Genomic DNA, 27,672 nt, shown 5'->3' on the forward strand with positions numbered 1-27,672 from the left:
GTTAGCAATATGGGGCTTATGAAACACACTTGAGTCTTTCCAATTCCGTCTAACAGAGGACAGTGGCACTTTCTGTCATGCACATGTGCATGAACTCTCTATGCTAACAAACTATTTCTTGCGCTGCCCCCGAATTGATGGTTCCAAGGGGAAGGGAGTTTATTGTAACCACGAGTGGTCTTTTACCCAGCTCCAAAGCCCCTTTTAAGCCAGAGCTAAGAAGGGCTTGGCCTCAGAAGCTGATGGAAGTTGTTGGGGTGGGATCTCTGAAAAAGTGAGTGGCTCTGGAAATCCAGAGAGCAATTTATTTCTCTTAGCTGGGAGGGCTGGTGGAGGCGGGGCAGGAGGTGGAGATGGGAAAAGTAAGAGTCCTAAAGGGGCAGGCTGAGGTGTGGAGATGCAAATACCTGAGCTAGATATAGCACCTGGGAGAGCTTGCAGCAGGATACCATGACTCGGGAGCTGCCCAACAGGACCCTGGTGCAAGACAGCTGCTAACACCCTCTGCTGTGGACTTCCTGCCAGCCAAGCACAGATGGTAGGATACACTCCTGGCTGGGGGGAATTGAAGGGGGCAGAAAGCTGGGGTCTGAGCTGCACTGAAGGCAGAGCAGGTTCCTGGGTCCTTTCAATCCTTGAGGCAGGAGGAGTTTGTAGGTGAAGAGAGAATAGTCATTAGAGGGAACAATTGAAGGCTCACAGGCTTGTGCTAGCCAACTTGGCTCCCAGAGCGGGGACTAGAACCCAGGATGCCCAGCCCACTGCTCTCACCACTAGACCCTCTCCCAGAGTTGCTGATAGAATCTAGGAGTCCTGACTCCCAATCCCTGCATACTAGTCAATGCACCTTTGGTCACTGCTCTTTTGATTTGCAAGAGAAATTGAGTTGAAAGAGCTTGCTATAGCGAAAAGGAAAATCTATTTTACTGTATTTGCTGTTCAGTTTTATTCCAGGTAGAACTGTACAAATCTGAGTGGGCACAAGCAAACAATATGTGCTTTAATTGGACTAAATTGATTACTTGATGAGGGACTCTATCCTGGGAAGTTGCGGCTCTGAAAAAGATTTGTGGGGTGTGGTGTGGTAGAGAATCAACTGAATGGGAGCTCCCAGTGTGATGCTGTGGACAAAAGGGCTAATGTGATACTTGGATTCACAAAGCGGGGAATCTCGAATAGAAGTAGAGAGGTTATTTTGTCTCTCTATTTGGCACTAGCGTGGCCAGAACACCCTGTTCTGGTTCCACAGTTCACGAAGGCTGTGGATAAAGTGCAGAGGGTTCAGAGAAGAGCCACAAGAAGGATTAAAAGGAGGACTTGTGGCACCTTAGAGACGAACACATTTATTTGAGCATGAGCTTTCGTGAGCTACAGCTCACTTCATCGGATGCATCCTTTTGCATCCTTTTGGATGTCCTCCTTTTCTTTTTGCAGATACAGACTAACACGGCTGCTACTCTGAAAGAAGAATTAAAGGATTAGAAAACCTGGGTGACAGTGAGAGACTCAAGGAGCTCAATCTACCTAGCTTATCAAAGAGAAGGTGAAGGGGGGGACTTGATCACAGTCTAGCAGTACCGACATGGGAAACAAATATGGAATAATGGGCTCCTGAGTCTAGCAGAGAAAGACTGGAAGAAGGTGCACATTTTTATCAGTGAGGATAATTAACCACTGGAACTAGTTCCCCAGGGCAGAGGTGGATTTTCCATCATGGACCATTTAAAATCAAGATTGGTTATTTTTCTAAAAGATCTGCTCTAGGAATGATTTTGGGGAAGTTCTCTGGCCTGTGCTGTACAGGGGGTCAGGACAGATGATCACAATGGTCCCTTCTAGCCTTGGAATCTATGAACCTGAGTGTGTGGGGAGGGGGGATAGGGACAGCCCAGACTCTGAAGCTTGGTCTATGGCCTTTGCCTCAGCACATCCCAGTCTCTTCTGTTCCCAAAGGCTAGAGCCCTTCCACTCAAGAAGGATCCCCATTAGCAGTATAGGAGCTAGGACACACAGCTCAGAGGTTCAGATTCCAGCCAGCAGAGGGTAGCTGTGCACACATGCATGCATGTGCACACCATTCTAATCAGAGCAGTCCCTTCGCTCCCACCTCCTGCTGCCCTGATTCTGTACCCTGAGCATGTGCCATTCCCGTTGCAGAGCCCAGGCACCATGCCGTCCTGCCTTGCTGTCATCATCATCTCCCTGCTGCTGATCCTGATGGCTTCCCCATGCTGGAGCTATGAGGCCATCGGGCCTGGCTGCCATCTGCACCGTAAGGACAGAGGAGGGGGGAAATGGAGCGGTGCCAGGGCTGAATATGGCACCAGGGAGCCAGGATCTCCCTAAACCTGGATCTGATGCTGACCCCCTCCCCGTGGACTCCTGAAATTGCTGCATTTTACCGTCTGGGAAACTGACGCACAGCAGGGGAAAGTGACTTGACCCTGAGGTCAAGCATAGTCTGTGACAGAACCAGGAATAGAACCCAGGAATCACGGTTCCTAGCCACTCTGCTCTAACCACTATAGCTCCCTGCCCCCCACAGTAGACTTTTGTACACCTGTACTTTATAGGGATGCTCATGGCTGTAAACCCACTTGAGTGTTCAGTGCAGGGGATGGGTCTTTTGGATCTTAAAGTTGCCAGTTCAAATCCCAAGCAAGTAGGGTCCTTCCTGCTCTGTGGGCCTGGTGTGGAATGAGTTAGTTGGCTCTCTGCCCAGCCCCTACCTCATCAGCACAGATGTTGAGGGCAGGCCAGGCCATGAAGACTGAACTCTCCTCTGTCTCCATAGCATTTGATGTAACCATCAAGAGCGACCGCCGTGGGACCTGCCGTGGGACCCATGTGGTTCAGGCCTGTGTGGGCTACTGCGAATCCAGTGCCTTCCCCTCCAAGTACTCCGTCCTGCTGGCCAGCAGCTTCAAACACAACATCACCTCTGTGTCCCAGTGCTGCACCATCAGCAAGATGCAGAAGGTGAGCGGGGCTGGGGGATATGCCATAGATCCTGCCCCACAGTGTGGGCCCAGGCTGGTATGAGTCTTCCCACAAACTCAGCCAGACTGGGAGACATGGGGCTCCCGTGTGCATGCAAAAGCTGGGATGATAGATAGAAGCAAGAGAGAGGGGGCTCGTTTCGAGGATACACAGGTATGGGGGAATCCAGTAGCTCCCCAATGATTCACCAGATCCCAGAGACAGCAGCTGGGATCGAAGCACTTAGGGGAAGCTGGATGGACACAGCAGGGCTGATTCTCAGCTACTTTGGGGATTTGGTGTACGCTACAGCCACACGAGTGATGTGACTGGCAGAGGTGCAGCGCACCCTGGTCTGGCACAGCGCTCACGAGAGGGGATCTTCAGCGCTGGCTGGAATCTCAGGGCTACTCTGTGGCCCTTTCAGAATCCATCCCTGCCAGTCAGTGTGGCGTTAAAAGGGCTCTGCTCCTAGGAAGGGGCGTGGCCAGAATGCAACATTCTCTGGCTATTCTCTGCCCCCAAGGGATCATGGGAAGTGGCATCCGCTCTAACTTGCACCAGGGCCTGGAATTCAGGGTGGGCACCGGGGGTGGGCACCAGTCCCTCTCTCACCCTCCCATCCCCCTGCCACAGATCAAAGTCCGCCTGCATTGCCGGGCCGTCCGCCACGAAGAGATAGAGATCTTCACTGCCAAGAGCTGCCAGTGCGACATGTGCCGCCTCTCCCGATACTGACTCGGCCAGGGAAGCCCTCTCCTGCGACACCCAGGAACCCACAGCCTGGGCTTGTCTAGAACTGTGCATATTAACATGTGTCAGCAGGGGCCACTGCAGTCCACACCAGGCTTGCTTTGCCACCACGAGAGGGCACCCCGGCTGCTCCCAGCTTTACCGAGAGCTTCAATTTGCCAGTTTGCTGCTGCTGTAGGTTTGTCTTTGCAAACAGATACCATTAGCAGTCAGCCCCCAGCCGGAACAAACCGCAGAGCCAGGCTCCCCAACCCAAGTAGGGCTGTAAATGGGTGTTGCCTGTACGCTGGGCCTAGTCAGAGAAATTCATGGGCTCCTTTCCCCTCTGCTGTGTTGCCAAGAAGCCAATACCTGATCTCAGGTTAATGTATCTGGCTAGAGCAGGGGTGGGCAAACTTTTTGGCCTTAGGACTACATCGGGGTTGCAAAACTATATAGAGGGCCAGGTAGAGAAGGCTGTGCCTCCCCAAACAGCCTGGCCCCTGCCCCCTCTCTGCCCCCTCCCACTCCCTGACTGCCCCCCTCAGAATCCCTGACTCATCCAACCCCCCTCCTCCTTGTCAGGAGCTCAGGGGCTGGGTAGGATGGTCCCGCGGGCCGGATGTAGCCTGCGGGCCGTAGTTTGCCCACCTCTGGGCTAGAGCATAAAATATGTTCCTTCCTGACCCTAGAGAAGAGATCAGCTCATGCCTTGGCCCCTGAGAGTTGATTGTCATTCGCAGGAAAGATCCCTCCATGAGTAGAACATGACTGAATCCTGACCAACAAACGGAACCCTTTAAGGCCCCTTTATTTACCAAGCAGAGCATCCTAGTACAGAACCAGAACCTAGGCCTCCTAGGAAGTCTATGGAAGGAAAGTGGGTTCCCATTGCTCATTTTTATATGGGAGTGCCAGAGGCAGAGCCAGAGACATAGCTTGAGCCTGCACACATCTGACCTCACCCACACCTGGTAAAAGGCCAATTGGAGCTGGTATAGGGCGTAGTGTAGTGGGGTAGCCAGAGGGCTGTGTTTTATATACTGGCGATATGGGGGTCTAGTCGTTCTGACCTGCTTTGTGACCATGTGTACGTTCTTTCTTCTTACTGTGCTTCCCATCATTTGCCTATTTCGATTGTGAGCTCTTTAAGGCAAGAACTCCCTTTCACTCTGTCTGTGCTCCCTGATGGGGGCCCTGATCTTGGTCAAGTTGCCGAGACTCTAATATGAATAACAACACTGCGTTGGGGCCAAGGCTACCTGTGCTTCCGCTCTCTGGCTGAGTGCTATAGTATGTGAGCTATTCAAATAAATGATCTTGCTGAAGAAACTTCAACTTGCCCAGCAGTTTCTGTGCCAAACAAACCTTTCCAGCTGGGCTGCTTAAAGGTGTCAGGCCCAGCTGCTAAAATTAAGCAGCACTTTAAAAAAAATCCCACTCATCTTGGATCACCTACAGTCTTGGTGACCAGGAGTTTTGCTGGCTGCAAGAAGCAGCATCTCCTCTTGATTCTCACGTCATAGGTGTTAAATCCCTAGATGGGTTCTGTACAAGTCATAGAAATAGGCAGGGCCAAATTCAGCCTCAGACCATGGCCCCACCAGGGAATAGTGTTATACCAGGGAGCCAGTCTGCGTAGGAAGAGGCAGAAAGGGCCAGTGGCCAAAGCCCAGACCATGAACAATTAGAAGATAAGAATTCAGTCTCAGCTTTGGGGGGTGGAGGTGTGGGGGGGGGGAGAGCGAATCTAGGGGTTATAGTGTGGGGTTTTGGGTTCTATTGCTCACTCTGTGAGGGGAATGAGGTCTAGGGGCTAGTTGTTAGAGCAGAGAGGGACTGAGAACCAGGACTCCTGGGTTCTATTCTCAATGCTGAGAGAGGAGTGGAATCTAATGGGTTAGAACCGGAGGGGCTGGGAATCAGGATTCCAGGGTTCTATCCCTGGTTCTGGGAGGGGAGTGGGGTCTAGTGGGGTAGAGCAAGTGAAGAGGGGAGCCAGAACTCATGGGTTCTATTGTAGTCTCACCATGTGACTGTTGTCACTCAGTGCCTCCGTTTCCCCCTCTTTAAAACAGGGATAGCAACCTTCATTGCACTGGTGCAAAGGTTAACATCATCAGAGGAGGGAAGGGGACTCTGGGCTGGGATAGCCTCTTGCTGAGCTGATGCCCTAGACCCACAGTCTGGTTGTGTAAAGGGCCTCATCTCCCAGCCAGGTGTGTAGGTGGTTCAGAAGTCTGAACTGGAGCCCCCACCCCACTCCCAATGTGCTCAAGCCATTGTGTTCCCAAGCCAGGAACCACTTGGCCTTCAAGGAAAGCTCTACTCTGCACACGTGGTGGGGGTAAGGGCATGGGGTTGTGGCAGAGGGGGACTAGACATGGGAACATGGGGCAGAGACCAGGGTGGGGCTGATTTCTGTGTCAAGGAAACTGACTTCAGCTAGGAAACTTTATTCTGATTAGAGAACACTAGGAGACCTGCCCCTCCAAAGGCTCTTTCCCACACACAGCTGCTATCAGTCCAGGCCACTCCTGCAGGGGCAGCAACAAGCCACGGGGGGCATGATCAATGGAGATCCCTGCAGGTCCATGAGCGGCTGGTAGCTACTGCCCTGCTGGGGCATCCAGGCTAGGAAGAATTCAAAGCCTTCACCGCTGGCCCATGGTAGGGACCCGCTGCCTCACTGGTCCATGGGGGCAGGTGCTCCTGCTGGCTGGTAGACAGACATACTTGCAGGGGCAACTCATTGGCTGCCCAATGGGGAAGGTAATGCCCACTCTGGAAGCCTGCTGGTCCGTTGGAAGTGGTCTGCCTACTGAAGACGTATTTGTGGCTTGAATCTCAACACCATGCCTCCATTTTCCCAGCACCCTCCAGGGGCAGAGTCCCACAGGTTCCCCACCTCTGTTTCCCCAGCATCCTCCTGGAAGGGGCCTCCTACTGGCATCACCCCTAAGTCAAGGCACTGGCTGAGGGTTCAGTTCACCAATTTCTCCCCCCCCCGTGGCACATGGGTGAAAACACTCCCCTCTCCCCTGCTGCCAGCATCCGTGCCTGCAGGAAGTCAGACAATGGGTTAATGCTGGGGTAGATGTTCCAGAAGCGGCCAGAGGTGCAGAGCTGGTGATAGGGTTCCCTGTAGGGCACTCACAGGATGGGCTTCTTCAGCCTCCTCTGACATACGACTACCTATGGTATGGGGAGTGATGTATCCTGCCCTAGGATGGAGTGGGGGGAAAAGCAAAAGGAACCGAGTTAGAATCAGACCATATAGATCAGCACTTCCCAAAGTTTTGCTGGCACAAGTGCATTTCAACAAAGTACTTCCTGCCGGGACCCCAGCCAGTGTGGAGGGCACCATTTTGAAGAGCAAAAGGGCATTGTCCACACCGAGTGACCAAGACCATGTACCCACTACGTATGCAATGTCACACTGCATAGAGGTGGCCATTTTGCTCTACAAAATGGCAGCCTCTACAGTGTGATCTCATCCATATGGAGCAGACGAGGTCACACTGTGTGGAGGATACCAGGCTGTAGAGCAAAATGACATCCTCCATGCATCATGACCTCTCACACACAAGGGTCACACTGTGCAGAGACAAATGGCATCCTTTGCATATTAGGGACTGCCCCAACCTCATCTGCTGCTGGGGTCAACCCCCCTTTGGAAACTGCTGATATACAGGCTCTTTAATGGGGTGGCTGCTGCTGCTGCCCTCTTCTGGAGAGAGTCAGCTGTGCCCGGAGTGTGACTTGAGCAGTCCTGCTAGTGGAATAGCAAATGAAGATCGCTATTGGCTCAGACATCAGAGTCCTCGCATCCCCTTAGAGTATCTGACCCTTCCAAGTGTGACTGGGATTATACCCCACTGGAAACGCTCTGATCCCCCTCTTAGAGACAGGGAAACACCACACACAACTAGGATTTGAAGCCAGGACTCCAGGGTCTCATTACAGAGCTGTATCCACAAGGCCAGCCCTTCCTAGGCTGCAGGGAGAAAATAGTGCTGGTTTCTATTCGTACTGGGGAGAGCTGGAACCAATTCATTACTGGGTGCTCCCCACTAGGACACTGATATCCCTCTTTGCTCTGCTTGTTGGCAGGGGGTAACAGGCCACTCCCCAGCCCCAAGGCACAATGAGCATGGCTGGCCTTCCTACTTCCATCCCCTGCAGAAGGATTTAGAGCAGTGGGCAAACTTTTTGGGCCAAGTTTTGCAAAACTATACAGAGGGCCGGGTTGGGAAGGCTGTGCCTCCCCAAACAGCCTGGCCCTCACCCCTATCTGTCCCCTCCCACTTCCCAACGCCTAACTGCCCCCCTCAGAATTCCCAACCCATCCAACCCCTCCACTCCTTGTCCCGACTGCTCCCCCCAAGACCCCACCCCCTATCCAATCCCCCCATTCCCTGAGCGCCCACCCCCAGAACCCCCAACCATCTCCTGCTCCCTGGCTGCAGCCCTGGGACTCCCCACTCCTCACCCCCTTACTAGGCCAGAGCCAGCCACGTCACCACGCTGCCCAGCAAGAGCAGCCGGACAGAGCGTGGCGTGCTCTGGCTGGGCGGGAGGGGCCGGGGGCTAGCCTCCCCCGTCAGGAGCTCAGGGGCTAGGCAGGACAGTCCCACGGGCCGTAGTTTGCCCACCTCTGATTTAGAGCAAGCTCTGAACACCATGGACCTGCCCCTCCCCAACAGAGGGGACCACTAGCATCCTCTACCCATCAAACTCCATATGCTGCTCATATACAGATTCCCCCCCAGTCCCAGCCCAGTCACCAATTGTGAAGGCTGCGGGGCGGGGGGAGAGGGGAGGACTGGAACTCGGAGTCCAGAGTTCTATGGCCAGCTTTGGATGGGGAAAGCCTAGTGCTCTTCCCACCCGGCTTTTCAACTCGTGTTTCTCTCTTTGCCCAATGAGCAGTTAATACTTTGCCCTCATCTACTGCCACCCAGCAATTAACACTGCCACCAGCTGTGGTGAGTGTATTTTACATAGCAAGAGAACTCCGTGATCTGCAACCTGCCCAAGGTCACAGAACAAATCAGTGACTGCGAAAAGAACCCAGGTGTCCTGACTCCCAGTCCCCACCTACATGCCCCTTCTCCCACCTTCACAGCCTAACACTTTGTGAATGGAATCTGCAGAGCCCAGTGACATGAAAGTATCTCTTTATTGAATACAGACTTATCCAGCAAACAAAAATAAGGGGGGGGGGGGAGAAGAGAGAGGGTAGCTTTAAACCAAATTATCTTAAATATAGTAATTTAACTTCTTGTTTTTCACTCCACCCCTCCCCCCGAATTCCTCCTCCCTCAAAAATAACCCCTGGTGTCCATCCCCAACCCCAATTCCTCTCATGGTAACTAAGTCGCTGCTGTATCTAAGAGACAACAATTGTGCACCCGGTTACTACAGTCACCATATGGTGTGAGTTGCTACAAATAAATTAAGGTTTAAATTAAAAATATCCCACTACTCCCACCAATAAAATAGTAATTAAAAAAATAACAAACCCCCCCAAAGAACTGTAAAATATTTTAAGTCATGCCTAGTATTGAGGGCACGATGTGATACCCGGGATGCCTTTTGGCCAGCGCCGGCACTCAAAGATGGGAAGAAAATTAAGACATTGGAGATGCAAGAGCATGGGCTCAGCAGGACTAGAAATGGGGAATTTTTCAACCCCACACACCCCAAAATGGTAAGTCTATTCAACACCCCCTTCAAATGGCATAGTCTATTCAGGCCCCTCCTTCTCACCCATGAGATACATTACCATCCACCCAGCCAAATGGTGTAGTCCATTCAATGTGAGACAGAGCAGTCAACTGCCCCCACCCCCACAATGGCAGGTTCCATCCAGCTCACCCCCTTTAATATAATAGAAACTATGCACTTATCCCTTTCCCAGTGCTGGAATGCTGACTCCAACCTCCCTTGCCCTGTGACCACACAGTCTATTCTCCCCCCCACACCCAATTGCTAGACTTTGAAAAGTCAAGTTTAACTTCCCCAACCCAGCAATGATCATCTATACAGTTCTCCCTGCTCCCAGAATGAAACAGTCCTAAATCCGTTTCCCCTATCTCCTGAGATGGCACAGCCTATTTAACACCCTTCTCCCAGTTCCATGGCAGGGCCTATGCAGACCCCTCCCTCTTTAGCCCCAAAGATGTAACAATTGATTCCAGATGGTACAAGCCACTCAAAGACCACATCAAATAGTAATCTTCAGCTCATCCCTTTATTTCCCCAGATGGTACAGTCTATCAAGGCTCCAAGCTGGAAAAGGGGTTGGTTCAACTTGATCACTCCCTAAGGAAATGGAGCAGAATGGACCATACCATCTAAACAGGGAGGAGGTATACTGACTCTACCATCTGGGGAATGCTGCAGGATAGAGTGCACCATGGGGGGAGGGGATGTTTTGAATAGACTGACCCATGTTTCCAACGGAAATTGAAAAGGAAGAAGGAAGCAAACTTTTAAAGTGACAGTAGCAGCTGACAGCTGCTGCGGGGAGGGGTCATGGCAAGAAGGAATGTACCCCCAAGAGCTGAACCAAGAGGACTGGGAGGAAGAGGCAGGGGAGATTGATATTAGCTTTGCAGGGCTGTAAGGCTGCTCTCTACCTTGCCTTTCTGCACCACCCCCATCTCCAGGGAGGGGTACCCCCACCCTCACATACCCATGGACCCCAGATCCAGTTCTCCAGCTGCTTCCCTCTCTGTCCCTTAGCAGTGTACCAAAAAAATCAGATAGTGGCTGACAACAGGCCCTCCACTCCTGCCTCCCCACTAACAATCCCTTCTGTCCTCTGAGCTGCCACTCCATGGCTGCTGGTCCTGAACCTGAGGGCACTACACAGACCCCTCCAACATCTCTGCTATTGAGGCATTTGTGCTAGGGGAGATACATTTGCCTGTTGGAGCAGCAATGGAGGGCCGGGGGGAGAAAACAGGATCCCATAGAAGCCTGGATTCCATTGGGGCGTGGGGGGTATGACAGGGGAATCTCCCCTAAGTATGTTTGTGCAGGGCAGTCAGGATTGTGCACAGATATATAGGAGAGGGGGATCTTCCCCACGCTGTTTGTGCAGGAGACTGAGATAGGGGTGGAAATGGGAAGGATTGTGGGGTGCGTGGATGTATGGATCAGGATTGTGGGGTGCCCCAATGTATTGGAGGGGGGAGATCTCCCCCAAGCTGTTTCTATAGGGGAGTGAAGTGGGGTGCAATGATGAATAAGGGGAGCTAAGAGAGTGCCCCACTAAGCTAACTGCCAAGTTTTGGGGAGCAAGCTCCAGGGCTGAGAGATGGATTTGCCCCAGGGGCGGTAATGGGCCAAGGGGACAAATGGAGGAGGATTAATGTAAGTCTCAGCTGATCTTTTTCAGAGTCCTTCCCATCACAGCAGCTCAGTCTCACCACCTCCAGGCTCATCAGTAGACCCTGCCCATTCGTACTAGCATAACACCCATCCCACAGAGGGGGAGGGGGGCAGGAACTGAACTCCCAGCCTCTCAAAAGGAGCTCTACTCCCTCCCCTCTTACATTAGGAGCCCTAGGTTGGAACAGGAGGGTCTATTGCTTTAGGAAACACAGAGGCCCCCCATCCGGCCCCTACAGCAGAGCCAGCCACAAGCCACTGCAGTGTGGTGGGGGGCTGGGGGTTCAGCTTGCACTGGGACTAGCTAAGCTGGGTCCCCCATCTAACCCCTTGTTATCCCATATGCCAAACAGAGGTGGCTCCCTGGACCAGCACAACGGAGACAGGCTGATTGCCAAGCAACTCACCCTGTCCCTAGCAGCCATGGGGACCCCTTCACCAGAGGTCCCGTGCCCCTGCAGCCTACTGCATCCCTACCCTGCTCCTACCCCAAGACGTAGCCTGGCCCTGCCCCTTTGGCAAGGGGCTGAGGCTGGACCCTGCACCCCCAAGGAATGGGGGGCACTGGGGCTACTGCCAACAACATGCCCCTGTGCCAGCTAGGGCCCACAGAGGTCACGTGGGGTGATGTGTTAAGTGTACACCATGGAGATGTGATGAGAAGTGCCAGCCCAAGTGGGGTGCAATTGCTGAAGCAGGGGTGCCCCCCTCCAGTCCTGTTTTGGATCCGTGTCCCTGGTAGGATGGGGATGGCGATGGCTGGGGGGCCCGTGGGCTCCTGCAGCACAGAGGGGCCAGCTCTGGTTTGGCACAGGCTGGGCAGGGGAGGGGCTGGTGGCCGGCTGGGCATCTCTCTAACTCTTGTTGCCACACTGCAAGCCCAGGCTGTGCTGGAGATTGAGTCGGTTCATTTGCGCCTCCTCCAGACCCTGCAGCTTCTTCAGCTGCAGCTCGTCCAGCTGCTTCCAGAGCTCCTGACGCTCTTTCTCCTTCTTCAGCTCCCTGCAGAGACAGGGTGGCAGAGTGAGGGGGGAAGGCGGTACCCAACTTGGCCCCTTGCCGATAACCCAAGGCAGCACCTGGGGTCAAACGCCCTCACAGGAGCTCTGGAGAAGCCCTAGGGAAACCCAGGCCAAGATGGCCTCAGAGCGCCCCAGGGCATTGTGGGGGATGGGGCATGCCCTCGGGAAACCCAGGCCAAGATGAGGGGAGCACCACCCAAGGGCATTGTGCAGGGACAACCAGCATAACTCGGCAGCATCCTCTGGCCTTCCACTTCTGCACACTGCTGGGGGCGCTTACTCTAAGCTGGCTGGGGGCTCCTCACTCCCCGGCTGCCAGCCCAACTCTGTGCAAGGGCTAAGAGACAGGTATGGCCTACGGAATGCCAGGCAGTGGGTCACATGACTGGGCAGCAGTGCCCACCTCTCCCAGAATCCCTGTGGGACTCCTGCATAGAGGGAGCTGGCCCTAAGGACATGGAGGGAGGAGACTGGCCCCCATTCCAACATCTGAATGCCCCACATTCCCTCCAACACCTGGCCCCCACTCACTGCTGCTTCTCCACCTTGTAGGAGGCCGTGAGCTCATCAAAGAGTTTCCCATTCATCTCCATGAAGGTCTTGAGCACGTTGTAGACCAGGGAGACGATTGTCCTGTGGGCATGGGGGAGGGAGGAGAGGTGAGACCCTGACTGGTTTCAGGTGCCAGCCCTATGTTGGATTCCCTGCCCCAGGGCACCCACCAACCTCTTCCCTCAATGCATCCTGGCGCTTGCCACAATGCTCACCCCCCACAGCCCTGCAAAGCATCTTGGGGTTTGCCAAGATGCCCACTTCACAGCCCCCTGCCCAGGCTCCTCACCCCAGTTCCCCAATGCCCCCCCAACCACCCTGTGCTCCTTACACAGCAGGGGAGGGGTTGTGGAGAACAGCAAGACCCTAGGAGGAGAGACTCCCCAGAGGGGAGGGATCCCCAATGCCTGGAGCCCTGCAGGGGCTAGAGGGCAGGCAGCTGAGACACGTCCCTCACACACACTCACTGGTTCCAGTGCTCCTTGGAGACCCGGTAGAGGGTGCCAAAGATGGCAGGCAGCACCGTGTGGCAATTGTCCTCAATCAGACTCAGGATATATTCGTTGTTCCAGAAGTACAGAGCCCGCTCTGCCACCTGGGGACAACGGAGACAGGGTGAGTGCTGGGGCTGCCCAGCCTTGCACCCTCCCAGCCCCACTCACCTCCCCTACCACCTAGAATGAGTGCTGGGGGCTGCCCTTTTTGGGAGTCTGATCCCCACCAGCAGGGGCCTTGACTGCACCCCAAGCCTGAGGAAAGGACCTCAGCACCAACAACCCTGACCCCCTCAGCCCCCAAACTGGGGTGGGGGACCCAGGATTCAGGACCAGCCCAGACTCAGGGAGCCCTAGCTTGACTAAGTCTGGACCCCCTCCCCAGCCCCTAATTGGGGGCAGTGACCCTTGGTGTCCTAGAACCCTGATGGGGAAAGCCCCAGACTCATGAGGGGTCTAGGCCCCACCCTGAGCTCAGGCCCCGCCCCCCAGCCTGCACACACCTGGAAGTGGGGGCTGGAGATGCAGCGTGCGATTTGTTTGAAGAGCGGTTCCTGCACCTTGACAAACTGCGAGGGCTCAATCACATCCAGAATCTCCTCAATCTCTCCCAGGAACATCACCTGCCGGGTATGGGGAGAGGCAGATCTCCCCCTGTGAGCTACAGGGCTAGGAGAGGCACCTTCGATAACCCACCCAGGTCACACCCCACACTGTGTGCTCCCTGATCCCCACAGACCATGTCTCCCCACACCCAACAAGCATCCCCCCAACAATGGCCACCCACTGTGCCTGCCCCCAAATCCCCCAATACCCATTCTTTACCCCATCCAGTGCTATCCAGTCTTTCACCCCCCGCCCAACATCCCTCTAGGCCCCTATGCAGTGCACAGATGCTCCTCACCAATGCCCTTCCCCACAACCCTACCCTCCAGGTCCCCATGTCTGCCTGTTTCCCGCTAGCAGGCCCCTAACCCAGCCCCAGCCCCACCTCCTTCTGAGTGCAGGTCTTCGGCCAGTATTTCAGCAGTCCCCGGATCACCTGTGGGGAGGGGGGACATGGTAGGGTTAGAGAGGAGAGCCACTGGGCCCTGGATCGCATCCCCCACCATGGGGCTGCACTTACATGCTCCGTCAGGGTGGCATCTTTCTCCAGGAACTGTACCACGCAGTACGCCAGCTGCAAGGGGAAGTGGGGTGGCATCAGAAACAGAGCCCCTGCACTGGTCCCCACCCCCTAGATTCCTCCCTAGCCCATTGAGCTCAGATCCCCACCAGCAGGCAGTGGAAGCATCTGAGACAGGGCTCCCCCCACCACCTAGATACCAGAACCCAGGCGGTCTGTTCCCCATGCCCATCCCACATGCAGCACCTGACCGAGATCCCTCCCAACCTGCAGATTTCGCCCACCCCCTCCCTCAAGAGGTAAGATTCCCATCAGCAGGGTCCATGACTAAGGCCCTTCCAAATTCACAGCCATCAAAAACACATCACAGACCATGATATCTGATCTTTTACCCTGTACTACACAACCTTCCCCTCCCCCCCCGCAATAATCTTGCAACCCCCCTACCACTCCTTTGTGTCAGGACCCCTACAATTACAACACCATTAAATTTCAGATTTAAATAGCTGAAATCATGAAATTTTTGATTTTTTAAATTGTATGACCATGAAATTGACCAAAACGGACCATGAATTTGGTAGGCCCCTATCCATGACTGACACTATCCCAGCTTTATGCCAACAGACATAAGGCAGCCACAAGGGGGCAGTAATGAGGCAACTTCCAATGCCTGGAACTGCAGGGGGGATGGGGAGGGCAGGGGAAATCAAATCTCAGAGGGGCTAAAGGCAGTGCTGACCTGGACAGAATGGCACAGGGGTCCCACGCACAGCTGCTGCACTAGGGCATGATCACTGAGACCACTCTTCAATCTCCCAGATGAGAGCCAGACCCTCTGACAGGGTAGAGGCCCTGTATCCCATTCTCTGCCCCCTTGAACCAGCCCATTCCCTGAGGATCACTTACTCCTTGCACAATTTCAGGAGCAGACTCCTGCAGCTCCCGCCCCTGGAGGTAACCCCTTATCTGACCTGGAGGTGAAAGGTCAGACTGCAGGGCCACTCCCAGAAGGGGGGTGGCACTTACCTGGGCATGGAAGATGGAGAGGGATTTGACCGAGTGCAGGGGGATCAGCACCCGCACCAGGAAGTGCTTGTGCTCAGTCTTCAGGGGCAGGGCGAAGCCATTGATGATGCTGCAGGTTAAAGGGAGGAGGGACAGGTGGTGACACAAACACACACACAACTTGGGGGATGGAGATCAGGATCCAGCAGCTGACGGGGAGCTGGAGCTGTGCTGGCTCCATCTGGGTGTGGGATGGGATAAACTGTGGGGTGTGGTAGGATGGGGGAGAGGGAGCCCTAGACCCCAGCAGCCTCTGGGGGGAGGGTACAAGGTGCTCTGGTGGCTACTCTATGGTTACTGGTGGGGGATGCCCCCTGGGGAGGGCTGAATCCTTATGGGCACCCTCTACTGACTTCCAGAAAACAGATCATGGGCCTGTAAGGCTGGGCGTCCCCCACCCCACCAATGTGCACCCCCCACCCCTGCATACCTGTCCCCATGTCCAACCATTACCTGCCCAGGATTTCCAGGAGCTCGGCCACACCATTGAAATGCTCCGTCTCGTAGATAAACCTGGGGGGGGGAGGGAAGAAAGAGGTAAGAGATGAAAATTCCTCCAATGCCTCTTTACTAACCCCCAACTCCCCGCTGGAGCACTCACCCCTTGGACCCCCATATGTGGTAGGGGGAGGGAGCCAGCCCTGCCAGCAGCGTGGTGGGGAGGAAACAGGTGCCGTGAATTCTGGAGGGGGTGGGGGTCTAGGGGAGGCTGCTGTGGGCAGGCTAGTGCCCCCCCATGGCTTCAGTACCAGCTTCAGCCCAGAGCAACTGGAGAACGCTCCCAGGGAGACTGTGCTTTGCAGGCAGTACACTGCTCCCTGATGGGCACCCTGAGTCACAGTAACCCTCTACTGGTCATCCCAACCCCATGGTCAAACTTAGGGGGTGATTTCCCCAGCCTCACCACACATACTGGGCATATGGGGCAAAGCCCTGTCAGGGCACATCATCCCCCATAGAGCAGGGGGAGACGTGGGTAACTGGTGGAATTCAGGGCCCTGCCCCCTCTGAGACCAGGGGACACAACTCAGGCACCTGCCAACCACGAGAGGATGGGGGGGCGGGGCTTTATATGCTTTGGGGACATACTTCCAGGAAGTCCCACCCTCCTGCCCCCGAAAGAATCATGATGCCAGGAAATCCCACCACTGGCCACAAATCATCACCCCCCCAGGAAGTCCCACCCTCCCCAGGAGGGACTTCCTGGAGTGCCATGGTAGCCCATGCTCCTTGGTTAGGTCAGAGTGCCTGGCTTGAGACTGGCTGGAAGGGGACCTCTGCCCCCTAGCAGGCTCCACGCTGCCTGGGGTGCTCACCGCAGGAAGATGTTGTTGCACTGCTTGCGGATGTAGGCACGCAGTCCCAGGAACTTGCCATAGACCCGGTGCAGGATGGTCTTGAGGTACTCACGCTCCCGCGGGTCCTCACTGTCAAACAGCTCCAGCAGCTGGGGGGGCAGGGGAGAGGGTCCCACAGACGACCTTGCAACCTGCCCCACCCCCGCCAACCTTCATCTCAACATCCAGCCTGAATATCCCCGGGGGGGAGTTAGCTCTTCCCCCCCAACCCTGGTATCCCACAGATGACCCATCCTCCCGCATCGCAGACAGTAGGTGCAATGATTAGTTTGTCCCCGGCAGGTTCGGAACCGACCCAGATCTGCTCTAAGCATGCTCACCCACTCCTGCCTGCTTCCCCAGCCTAGGATCGGCTGCAATGGGTGAAGCCCCCTCACTCCACGCACCCACCACAGGGGGTACTGCTCCTAATGAACCTGTCCAGTTCTGGGGGTGTTTGTCTGCTGCCAGCCAAAGTGCCCCATCATAATGAAGGTTTGGAGCCCAGTCAGGGCAAGAATCAGCAAACTTGCAGCACCCTAGCTAGGAGCCAGGCTCCCACCACCCAGGCCAAGGGACCCCTTGAATGTAGAACCCTGGAGGGAGGGGACTCAAAGCAGCCATTACCCCCACCCCACTGACTCCTCATGCTGCAACAGACCAACAGCAGCAGCCTCTCATGATCTTCCACTCCCCCAATATTCCTCGGTCCCCCCAATCCAGCTGCTTTCCCAGGCACCACTCACCATCAGCACAAATTTCTGGTCGACGTAGCGTTTGGCCACAGAGGGCTGGAAGTCAGGGCTTTCCAGGAAGCGGAGGAAGAACTCGTAGACCAGCTGAGCAAGAGAATTTAGAACACTGCTGGATGCACGGTGGCTCCCCACAACAGACAGTATTTTCATCCTTGCACCTTGCCACCCAACTCTGTGGCATAGCCCTGCTCCATTGCCCATAAGTACGCACCCTCCTTAAGAATGGCAGGGAGTCCAGCCTAGATGCAGAGCTAGAAATTGTGCCCCTCCCCCAATCCCTGCCCTGCAGCCAACTGGATGGGAGTGCTGCCAACTCTGGGTAGGAGCCCCAACTGTGACTATATTCTGCTGCCTCTCTGGGCAGCAAGATCGAATCCTGCAGCCCCCAGTGGCACCAGACCCCTGCCCTCCTGCCACACGCTCCCTGAGGGGTGTCTCACCTGGAGATGGGGCCAGGAGGGCTCCAGGTTCGGCTCATCCTCTTCAGGGTCAAACTCGGGGTTCTCAGTGGGTGGGAGTGTCCGGAAGATGTTGACTGAGATCTGGAAAGATTAGAAAGGGGGGTCAATTGGGTCTGTAGAACCCCCCACACCACTACCCCCAACCAGCCTATTCCAACCCCCATTCTCCACTGGAGTCAGTCCCACCCAGAATGCCACTGACCTGCTCTTTGAGCAATGGAAAAAGGCACAGAACCCAGGAGTCCTGGCTCTTAGCCCCCCACACCCACCAGACCCCACTCCCCTCCCAGAGTTGGGGTTAGAACCCAGGAGTCCTGGCTCCCAGGCCCAACTCTAGCCCATCAGACCCCATTTCCCTCCTGGCACCTTGCCCTGCTCCCTCACCATCTTGATGATCTCGGGGTAAACGGGCTCAATGAGGACGCCACGGTTGGTGGCCACGCACTCCACCAGCTCGTTGAGCGCAGCCCGCTTGATCTCCTTGCCCTTGAGGTCGGCCACGCAGTCCAGGAAGTCGAAGAGCACGCAGCACTGCTGGAGCTTCTTGCACAGCAGCTCGTGCAGCTCCGCCACCGCCACATCTGCAGAAAGGGGGCATCAGCACCAAGGACACCCCCGCCACAAAGTGATGCAAAGCCACACATGGATTGGAAACTTAGCCCCGACAACACCCCCCGCCCATGGGAAAGTGGTACAATCCCACATGGACTTCCACTTAGCCCTGACACTGACACCCCCCCACAAAGTGACACTATCCCATGGGGGGGGACTTAGCCCTGACAACATATGCACATACCCCCACAAAGTGATACAATCCCAAATGGACTGGTCGGTTGGCCCCAACACCACACCTCCTCACCAGACAATGGTACAATCCACTGTGGGCTGGGGTTTCAGAGCCAAGCATGCACCCCTAGTGTAAAGGGCTACAATCCCACATGGACTGCACCCTCCCCAGTATAGAATGGTACATTCCCACATGGCTGGGATGCAACACTGAGCATGCCATCAGGATGAAGTGGTACGATTCCCATTGGGGAGGGGGGTTCAGCACTCCCACATCTGGGGAAAGGGAAGTCAGCACTGCGCAAACATCAGCCCCCAGCATGAAGTGGTTCAGTCCTAGGTGGATGGGTGATGGGGCTTAGCCCCAAGCCCTAACCCTGGGAGAACAGCCAACGGGAAGGTAAACCCCAAGCCAATTCACTGTGCTGGGGGTTTGCTGAGATTCACCATAGTCCCTGCTCTAGGGAGCTCTCCCCAGGGGTGTCTCCCTGTCTGCAAATCCCTTTGGCATGAAAAGTCCATTCACATCAAGCTGTTCCCTTCCCATGTTACGTGACAGCAGGGACAGTCTTTGCTCCGTGTCTGTACAGCACCCAATGCAATGGGGCCACGGTCCATGACTAGGGTTCCTAGGCACTACTACAATGCAAATAATTAACAATCCAAGCCGTGTTTAACACCAATGAAGAAGTTAAACACTGGGTTTTGTGGTGACTCAGGGTCACAGATTCTAAGGTCAGAAGGGATGAACCTGAGTGCCTTGTATTGAAGGAGCATATTGATATAATAGGCATCACAGAAACTTTGTGAACTGGTGATAATCAACAGGACATGGTAGTAACCGGGACATATACAGGAATGACAGTAGGTTGTGCTGGTGGGGGAGTGGCACTATATGTGATAGACATAGTACAAACCTTAAATTAATTAAACCGTCCCACAGAATCTCTAGGGATAGAAATCCCATGCTTGAGTAATAAGAGTATAGCAGTAGGAATATACTACCGACCCCCTGACCAGGATGGTGACCATGACTGCAAAATTCTCAGGGAGATTAAAGAGGCAACAAAAATATAAACCCCAATAATAATGGGGACGTTTTCAACTATCCCCATACTGACTGGGTACATATCACCTCAGGACAGGACGCAGACACCATTTCTAGACACCATTAATGACCTCCTTGGAGGAGCTGTGACACAGGACACATCTACACAGCAGGTGAGAGGGTGCTTCCCCGCTCAGGCAGACAGAGCTTGAGCTAGCAAGATAGCAGTGCAACCGTGGTGGCAGCCTGGACTAGCCAAGAGAGTACAATACTGCCCAACAACCTGAGCATGTACTAGGGTAGCCAGCCCAAGTCGCTGCAGCCACGCTGCTACTTTTAGGCTCTTGCTCAAGCAGAGCTAGCCCATGTATGTCTACCTGAGCTGGGATTTATACCTGTGAACCAGGAATAATTACGGGTATGATGGTAGCACTGCACAGAGCCCCCAACCCCTCCAAGATCAGGGGCCTGTCATGCTGGGCACTGAACAGACTTTCAAGAGACAGTCCCTGCCTTGAAGACCTCCATCAAAAAGATACAGGGTGGGAGGGGGAAACTGAGGCACAGAGAGGGGAAGAGACTTGCTTATGGTCAGTGGCAGAGCCAGAAATAGAACCCTGGAGTCCTCGTGCTCTAGCCATTAGACTCCACTCAACCTGCCCCTACAGCCACTCAGAGCTGGTGTGCAGCAGGGAGCCCCAAGACAACTAGGGACCCTGCAACAAAACTTCCGGGCTGTCTCTGGTTTTCTTAAAGAACCCTCATGGATCTCCATTTGAGGCCAACAGGGAAAGTTGCCCCAGTGCACTTCCCTCAACACACAGATTACAGCCCCCCTCAGAATAGAGTCTCCCTAAAAACAGTGGGGCAAGGAATCTAGCACAGCCCCAGTAAATTCTGTGAAGAGATGATCTCGGATTCCACACCCCTTGGTCTCCAAACATCAGAGCCTCTCCCCAGCCCCATATCTAGGTTCCACTCTGAACTCAAGACGCTACTCAGCCCCAACAGCTCTCTGGGGAGATGGCACTGGCATCAGCTTTGATCAGCAAGAACAGGCAGCCCCCACCCCCACCAGCGGCCACCGGGCTGGGACTGGCACAGCCCCTGCCTGTGATGCCCTCAGTGTTCTAGCAACATGTGGAAGCACAGCTAGAGCACATGAGGCTGGGATAACAGTGGGGAGACCCTGTGGCGGGGTGGGGGGTCCTGGTCAGGCAGGTGGGATAGTGGGAGGTTCTGCTGCAAGACTGGCCTTTTGCCTCCATGGACCTGGCTGTGAATATAGGCACTGGCCACTCCTGACAATCGCCGGGCCAGGGGAGGTGCATCTGGGGCAGGAAAGACAAACACGGCGTTTGACACAGTAGAAGGTGCTGCAGGTTGAGACTGAGACGCATCAGCAGCAGAGCCAGGGCTGCCAGAGGGTCAGGACTGAGGAGCAGCAGTGAGTTGGCTCAGCAAGCCCACTCCTGGTTCTCTCCTCAGGGAGGCTAGTGGGTAGGAAGCCCCACAGGACCAGTCTCCACAGCAGCAGAGATTGGAGATGAAGCAGCAGCATCCAGAGCCCTGGGAAGCAGGGAGGAGGGGAGGGAACATAAGGCCAGATGTGGGGGAGGAGGAGGAGGAGGAGATGATGCCCATATTCCTCCCAGAGCTGTCTCCCAAGGCAGACAATTTCCTGCCTCCAGGTGGAGACAGCAGCTCATGAGGCAGCCCCAGACAGAGACACAGCTGGGACCAGGTCCCCTGAAGCCAAGAGAGAGAACCTGGCTCCCCAAGCCCCATGATCTAGACCCAACAGAAGCCCCTGCTCCCCCAGACACAAGCAAGGCACTGTCCCTGAAGTCCCCAGGCCTGCCTGCCAGGCAGCTCTGGTGCCTCATGTTCCATTCTGGGCAGGGAGAGAAACAGGAGACCCAATAAAACAGACCTACAGAAATTCACCTGCACCTCCAGGCTGGACACAGATGGAGCACATCTCCCCTACCACCTTCCAATCTCCAAATTCTGCCACCAGTGCCTCCTTGCCCTTCAGCTCTGCCCCCATCCCCGGAAGATATCAGGGGCACAGCTGGCACTGGGGGGCAGGGATTGACAGGCGAGATCTTTAAGTCAGGCAGTGGGGAATGTTGAACACTGAAGCTGGGGGGTTTCTAAGGGAAGGGAGGCTGAATTCACCACCAAGGCCTCAACCACTGAAGGTGCAGACTGATGGGTGGCACAAACTCCCCTCCCAGCTTGGAATCAGGCTGAGACTTGACAAATTCACTCCAGGAAGAGGCCACCAAGCAACTCAGAGCAAAGATGGTGGCGCCTGGAGGGGAAAGGCCCCATGTCCCATTCCTCGTCCCTGAGCCAGCCAGTCCTCCCACCCTGGGGCCAGACCTGAGCCCGGGCCTCCTAGAGGAGAAGGCCATTCAGTCCCACTCCCTCCTTGGTCTCACTTAAGCCCCCAGTGCAGCTCCATGCAGCTAGCAGCACCAGCCTCCAGGCAGCTCTGAACAGAGAAGCCTACAGGGCTGGGATTGCAGCGTGGGGGTAAAGACGTGATCTGTGGAAGGCCCAAGGGATCCCCCGACACGGGTGGCAGACGTGTGGGAAGCCAAATCCCACACTGTGTTTTTAAACCTCTGGAGCTTAAAGAGCTTCTTGCTATTGCAGAGCTGAGCTCACATATGCACGGAGCTCCGCTGGGGCTCCTCTATCCCGACCCACAGCTCCCCTGCTACCCTAGCCCAGGGCTTCTTAGCAGATGTGGAGCTTGCCAAGCCAATCTGCGGCAAAGCCCTCAGCTCACCATCCAATCTGGTCGGAGGGCAGTCGCCAGCGAGTTATGACAGTCTGACTTTGGCCACAGCATGGGGGATCCTCTCGCTAGCCCCAGGTGCGAAGGTCGGCTGCACACTGATCCCGGCCTGCTTGAAGTCGGCTCAGAAGGGCCCATGAGAATCATGGCAAATCAAACCCAGGTACATGTGTGGCCAGATCAGTTATACCAGACTGGTATCTGACATTGACTTGCAGCCCCCTTCTATTACAGCTCTGGGCTCCCACACACATAACCGCCCCCCTTCCCCCCCCCGCAGCCACTGAGAGCGCCAGTGGGTATCTGGAAAGGTTCCCAGGGAGACACTCAGCATCAATTTGGCTGCTGGCTCCAAAAGGCACTTAGAGAAACCAAGCAAACACCCAGCATTGTACTGAGGGGGGAGGAAGGTCTAGCAGGTTCGGGGGTGGGGGTTGGGAGTCAGACTTCTATTCCCAGCTCTGAGAGGGGAGTGGGGTCCAATGGTTACAGCGGGGGGGGGGGGGGGGGGTTTGGGAGTCAGGGCTCTAGAGTTCTATCCCCCGCTCAGGGCGTGAAGTCTAGATACCAGGCCAGACTAGATGGGCCCATGGGTCTGATGCAACATGGCAGCTTGAACACAACAAGCACTAGATGACCAGGGAACAGTTGCCGCTATAAGCGGTGACCCCTATGGGACACCTCCCTGCCCATGGGGGCCTGCCCCCCACTAAGGACTTCAATGACGGTGCGACACCCCAAAAGATCCTCCCCCCACCCCCAGATCCAGTACCAGAGCTCCTCCCAAGTCCTAACCCCCCACGGGATGCTAAGGCGATTGGGACTGTTTAGCAGGCCAGGGGCTAGAGACTCCCAAAGAAGTAAGGAAGGGGAAGGTTTGAACTAAGGGCATGGAGGGCTCAAGGAGCTGCCAGTACTGTTAGGGGAGGCATCAGCAGGGCATCAGCATCACACCCCTGCCATTGCAGACTGGAAACTAACAGGATAGGGCCAGCCTAGCTCTGTGTCCCGAGTGAACTGGCTGTGCAGTGCAGCCACATGTCCTGCTTGGAGCCAGGCTGGGACCTGGCAAATTCATCTCATGCTGTGGGCAACCAAATGGTCATCAGAGGTCAGTGATGTCCTAGTAACTCAGCCTAGATGGGAACTGGTGCCCATATCCCATTCCCCATCCCCTGAGCAGCCAGTCCCCCTTCCTGTGGTTGGTTCTAAGCCAGTCCTCATGGGGCTGCCTCATTTCCCAGGGGCCTGTTGTGCCATGCAGGGTGGCTGAGTCACTGGGCCCAGATGGGCCAAAGGAAGAGGGAGGGGTGCGATGACTAAGGGGTTCCAGCCACTTCCCTCTTTGCAGGAGCAGGCAGGGAACACACCACAGCAGAGCCAAGCTCAGACCAGCCTGGGGGTAGGGGGGAAGAAGAGAACTGCAACCAGCATTGCCAAGTAACCCCACCACACACAGCCCAACAACAAAAAACCAGGCCCAGAGCTCCCATGTGACCCACGAACAAAACCAGCGCGACCCTCCAACAAACCTGGCCTAGCTCCACTAAGGGACCTACAGCACAGTTAGCAGTAGCCCCCAGGATTCCCAAGAGACCCTGCAATAACAAAGACCAACACTCACAGGCAACCCTACAAAAGCAAAGCCAGGCTTGATGCTCCCAAAAAGACACTGCCATAACAAACCCAGTACAGACAGCACCAGGACTCCTAGAAAACCCTACATTAACAAAGCCCAAGATTACACTCAGGTGACCCCTGTGCAGGGTGACACTGGGGATGAGGTGCTGTTTGGAATCACAAAGGGCAGGATAACAATAAGGCACTCAAAGCACAGGGCGTGGGTGACAAGGGAAAATGGGGCTAAGCAGGGCAGACAGGAAATAAGGGTCTCATGCTCACACTGAGCATTCCCTTATCTGCTGTATGGGACAAGCCCTGTGCAAATATCCGTGTGTCATCCCTTGAGCAGATGGGGAAACTGAGGCACAGGAGGCACTTGTCCAGAGCTGAAGAGAATCCAGGAAGCCTGACTCCCAACCCCCTGCTCCAACAACTAGACCCCACTCCCCTCCCAGGGCTGGGACAGAATTCAGGAGTCCCACTCCCAGCCCCACCAGCTGTGCAACACTCACCTTTCAGCAAGGGCAGGGGTGTCAGCTCCTGTTGGTTGCTCTGGTACCGGAATTGGGATGAGCTGTGAGAGCGGCGCTGACGGGAGCGGCGCAGGGAGCGCCGGGAGAAACCGTCCACTTTATCAGGCGGGGGGACAGGCGACATCCCTGGGGATGAGGGGCTGGTGGGGGTGCCAGCGGGGGGCAGCTTGGTCTCCATGTTCGCAGGCGGAGGCAGCTATCAGAGCTACTTGGCTCCTCTCCTCCAATAGACAGGGCCACTCTGGCTAAGCCAAGAGGATGCTGGGTAAAGCAGTGCCCGTTAGCACTCTGGAGAGGTGTCCAACATGGCAGGAATATAAGCTACTCGCATCCTCAGCACGCACCCCATGGCAAGAGGGCAGCACGTATCCAACACAGCTCCCCTTCGCGCCCTGGGGCAGGGTGCAGGTGATCATCCAGTTTCCGATTCCCAAGAGGATTCCAGGCCTGGAGCCTTACTTTAGGTCTACAGGTACATTCAAAGTTTCAGACCCAACAAGACACCTGCTTTGGCATGAATCACTGCAGGGGGTATTATCCCCCTCACACAAACACCTGCCCCACAATTGGCTACAATGGTAGGGGTGGGGGATCACCTATTTATTCCACGGGCAGCCCGATGCAGAGGATGAGTTCAGCTGAAATCCAGGCAGTTCCTCAAGCAAGGGTTAAGGTAAGTTCCTCGTGCATTTGGAAAGCAAAATGTTTTTACTCTGAATCCCAAGTTTCTCTTCCCCACGTGTCTCCAAGGGGGAATGAATCAGGCAGCCCAGTTCAGACACCCCTCCCCCCAGTAGTGATCCTGATGAATCAGAAGCCAACGAGGATTTGAAACCAGCTCCCTCCAAACTTTGGTGACTGTAGGATAAATGTAGGGGGCAATTCTAGCAGCAAAACCCCTATCCCTTTTTGCAAACCCTTAAGTAATAGTGCATTCAATGCCAACCAGATTGTGCTCCCTCTGACTTAAGACTGGACTTTAAAAGACACGTTTGTAAACCATCTCTTCCAAAACTAAAGACACTTCCCTAAGTTCATTTGCTTTCAGCTTCCTCCACCCCCAAGCCAAAGCAATGATGCAACACCAACCCCTGAATTTAGCAGCAATGTAGTAAATTGCACACACCAATAAGACCTGCCACCCCCATCCAAGCAGCAAAAACTTTACAAAGGGGGGAAGTTGCTAAATGACAGACTGCAGTTCCCCACCCTGCTGTCACTATGGGGAAGATAAATGTAAACGCTTTTTACAGCACTGTGCCCACAGCTACCCAGCTTGTTTTCCGAACTAAATGGAAGACTTTATCCTTAAAAAAAAATCAGACCCATGCACCAAATAAACAACACACACACACGCACTATCTTCCATTCACTGGCAAAGCTTATGGCTTAAGGATGCTGTAAGTAGCTCAATCCCCTCTGCCCTCTACCTAGGCAGCTTCTGTCCCTTTGGAGAGAGCCAGGCCAGGATATTTAAGCCAAAATGTAACAGATCTAGGATTTCACACACACACAAAAATGTAACTACTATAAAAAATTGGAAGGAGATTCCGGTCTCTCTCTGACGCGGACAGGATCCAAGGGTCGGAAAGGAAGGAGGAAATTTGTGTCCTGGGAGGGGAAACAGGCGGGTCACCAGTCATATAATCATCTCCAACAGGGTCACCTGCTGTAGGTTTGGGGAGCACAGGGGGGAGATAGCCACTGATGCAGCAGATGGGTCATTCTGCACCAAGTTGCATCCCCCAACCTATGGCCAGATGCACTGAAAGCAAGAGATCTCTGTGCAGGGGGGGAAAGACTGGGGGTCACTCTCGCACCTGCTCCCCTCCCTGCTGCCTTCCTCAGGTGGCAGGGTCACGGCTCTGGAGAGACTCTGGACTCATCTTACCATGGCTCCCTCCCCAACACGCTGCCCTGCTGGGAAGCTCGTAAACAGTCAAGCAAACTGAATAAATGACAGCCCCCGTTGCGAAGCCTGCCCTTGTTGCAATGCAGAGACCGAGGCCTCCTCCCTTCTTGTCCCGCTCCCACCCTCCCCAGAGGCAAGTGCAACCGGGGCTTGCAAAAACAACCCGAGGCCCCCTCCTCGCAACGCAGTATGGAAGCTAAGGTGAGGCGGGCGGCTCGTCTTCTCTTCCTTGGGGCTGCCCCACCGGGGATGCCTGCAGCCTCATGGACCAGCTCCCCCGCCGCTCTGCAGCTCGGCCTGTGCGGATCCAGGGAGCAGCCGATGGCTTGGGGCCGAGGTCAGGGGCTTGGATGCAGCAGCTCCCCAGCTCGGTGCATGGGATCCCGGCCCAGGCAGCGCCAACCCCCTGGTCCCGCAAGGCCCCCCCCTCCCCAGGCAGCAGCCTCCGCTGCCTCTCTTTGATGCTGCACCGTTCATTAGGCTGACATTAAGTAACCTCTCGGGGCCACGTGACGCCCTTCCGGCCAACCCATTGGTCCCTTAAAAATAGAACCTGCGTCATTGCTGTAGGATGATGTCACCCCCAGCGGCCATTGGCTGGGCTGTGAGCAGGACTCGGCCCAGTTTTAAAGGCACAGGGCGTTCCCGGCTGGGCTGGGAGGTGCTCCGCAGGTAGCGATCAGTTGCACTAGGGGTTGCTCCTACGGTTCACACCTTTTGCACCTTGAAGAGCTGCTCGCTCTGTTGCTTGCACGAGGAATTGCCCATATTGGTGCACCAGGGTGTTGCTCAAGTGACATGACTGCAGCTGTCGCCGGGGCCCATTTGCACAGGAGGCACCAGGAGCTGAGCAGCTGCACTGGGCACTGCTCACGCGTTTGCACTAGGGGTCGCTCAGTTATTCCAGGAGTTGCTTGCCTCGTTGCAGGAGGAATTGTTCACACATGCCGGCAGCCAGTTGTAGTGTCACTTGCAGCTCTCACACTATTGCACGGGGACATTCCCAGAACAGAGTGCCTGCAAGGTTTCTGATGGCT

At 55.1% G+C, this 27,672-nt stretch overlaps 2 protein-coding genes across 2 annotated transcripts; one reads left to right on the top strand and one right to left on the bottom strand.

The window, feature by feature from the left end:
* Nucleotides 1–2,169: 2,169 nt before the first annotated feature.
* GPHA2 (glycoprotein hormone subunit alpha 2) lies at nucleotides 2,170–4,759 on the top strand. The gene is made up of 3 exons (XM_048857357.2): nucleotides 2,170–2,272; nucleotides 2,795–2,979; nucleotides 3,616–4,759. The coding sequence occupies exons 1-3, from the start codon at nucleotides 2,170–2,172 to the stop codon at nucleotides 3,715–3,717; spliced, it is 390 nt and encodes a 129-aa protein (XP_048713314.1). The 3' UTR covers nucleotides 3,718–4,759.
* Nucleotides 4,760–8,874: 4,115 nt separating this feature from the next.
* Nucleotides 8,875–27,071, bottom strand: PPP2R5B (protein phosphatase 2 regulatory subunit B'beta). Its single transcript, XM_048857216.2, has 13 exons — nucleotides 24,703–27,071; nucleotides 18,309–18,505; nucleotides 17,904–18,005; nucleotides 17,455–17,547; nucleotides 16,688–16,818; nucleotides 15,825–15,884; nucleotides 15,333–15,441; nucleotides 14,307–14,360; nucleotides 14,172–14,222; nucleotides 13,684–13,803; nucleotides 13,154–13,281; nucleotides 12,666–12,767; nucleotides 8,875–12,114 (listed from the first exon to the last, which is right to left on the bottom strand). Exons 1-13 carry the CDS (start codon nucleotides 24,899–24,901, stop codon nucleotides 11,967–11,969), a joined length of 1,494 nt encoding a protein of 497 aa, XP_048713173.1. The 5' UTR covers nucleotides 24,902–27,071; the 3' UTR covers nucleotides 8,875–11,966.
* Between the last annotated feature and the right edge of the window lie 601 nt (nucleotides 27,072–27,672).

The sequence above is a fragment of the Caretta caretta genome, chromosome 7 (genome assembly GCF_965140235.1).
Source record: "Caretta caretta isolate rCarCar2 chromosome 7, rCarCar1.hap1, whole genome shotgun sequence".
In the NCBI taxonomy this organism is placed as follows: Eukaryota; Metazoa; Chordata; order Testudines; family Cheloniidae; genus Caretta; species Caretta caretta.

What these genes read in the sequence shown, in the direction of transcription:
- GPHA2 (XM_048857357.2), top strand. Translation starts at nt 2,170, where the DNA reads ATGCCGTCCTGCCTTGCTGTCATCATCATCTCCCTGCTGCTGATCCTG. An exon ending in GCCTGGCTGCCATCTGCACC is followed by an intron (nt 2,273 to 2,794) that starts GTAAGGACAGAG and finishes CTGTCTCCATAG; the next exon opens with CATTTGATGTAACCATCAAG. An exon ending in CCATCAGCAAGATGCAGAAG is followed by an intron (nt 2,980 to 3,615) that starts GTGAGCGGGGCT and finishes CCCCTGCCACAG; the next exon opens with ATCAAAGTCCGCCTGCATTG.
- PPP2R5B (XM_048857216.2), bottom strand. Translation starts at nt 24,901, where the DNA reads ATGGAGACCAAGCTGCCCCCCGCTGGCACCCCCACCAGCCCCTCATCC. An exon ending in TGCAACAACATCTTCCTGCG is followed by an intron (nt 15,885 to 16,687) that starts GTGAGCACCCCA and finishes TCCCCCCCCCAG; the next exon opens with GTTTATCTACGAGACGGAGC. An exon ending in TCTCCATCTTCCATGCCCAG is followed by an intron (nt 14,361 to 15,332) that starts GTAAGTGCCACC and finishes TTCCCCTTGCAG; the next exon opens with CTGGCGTACTGCGTGGTACA.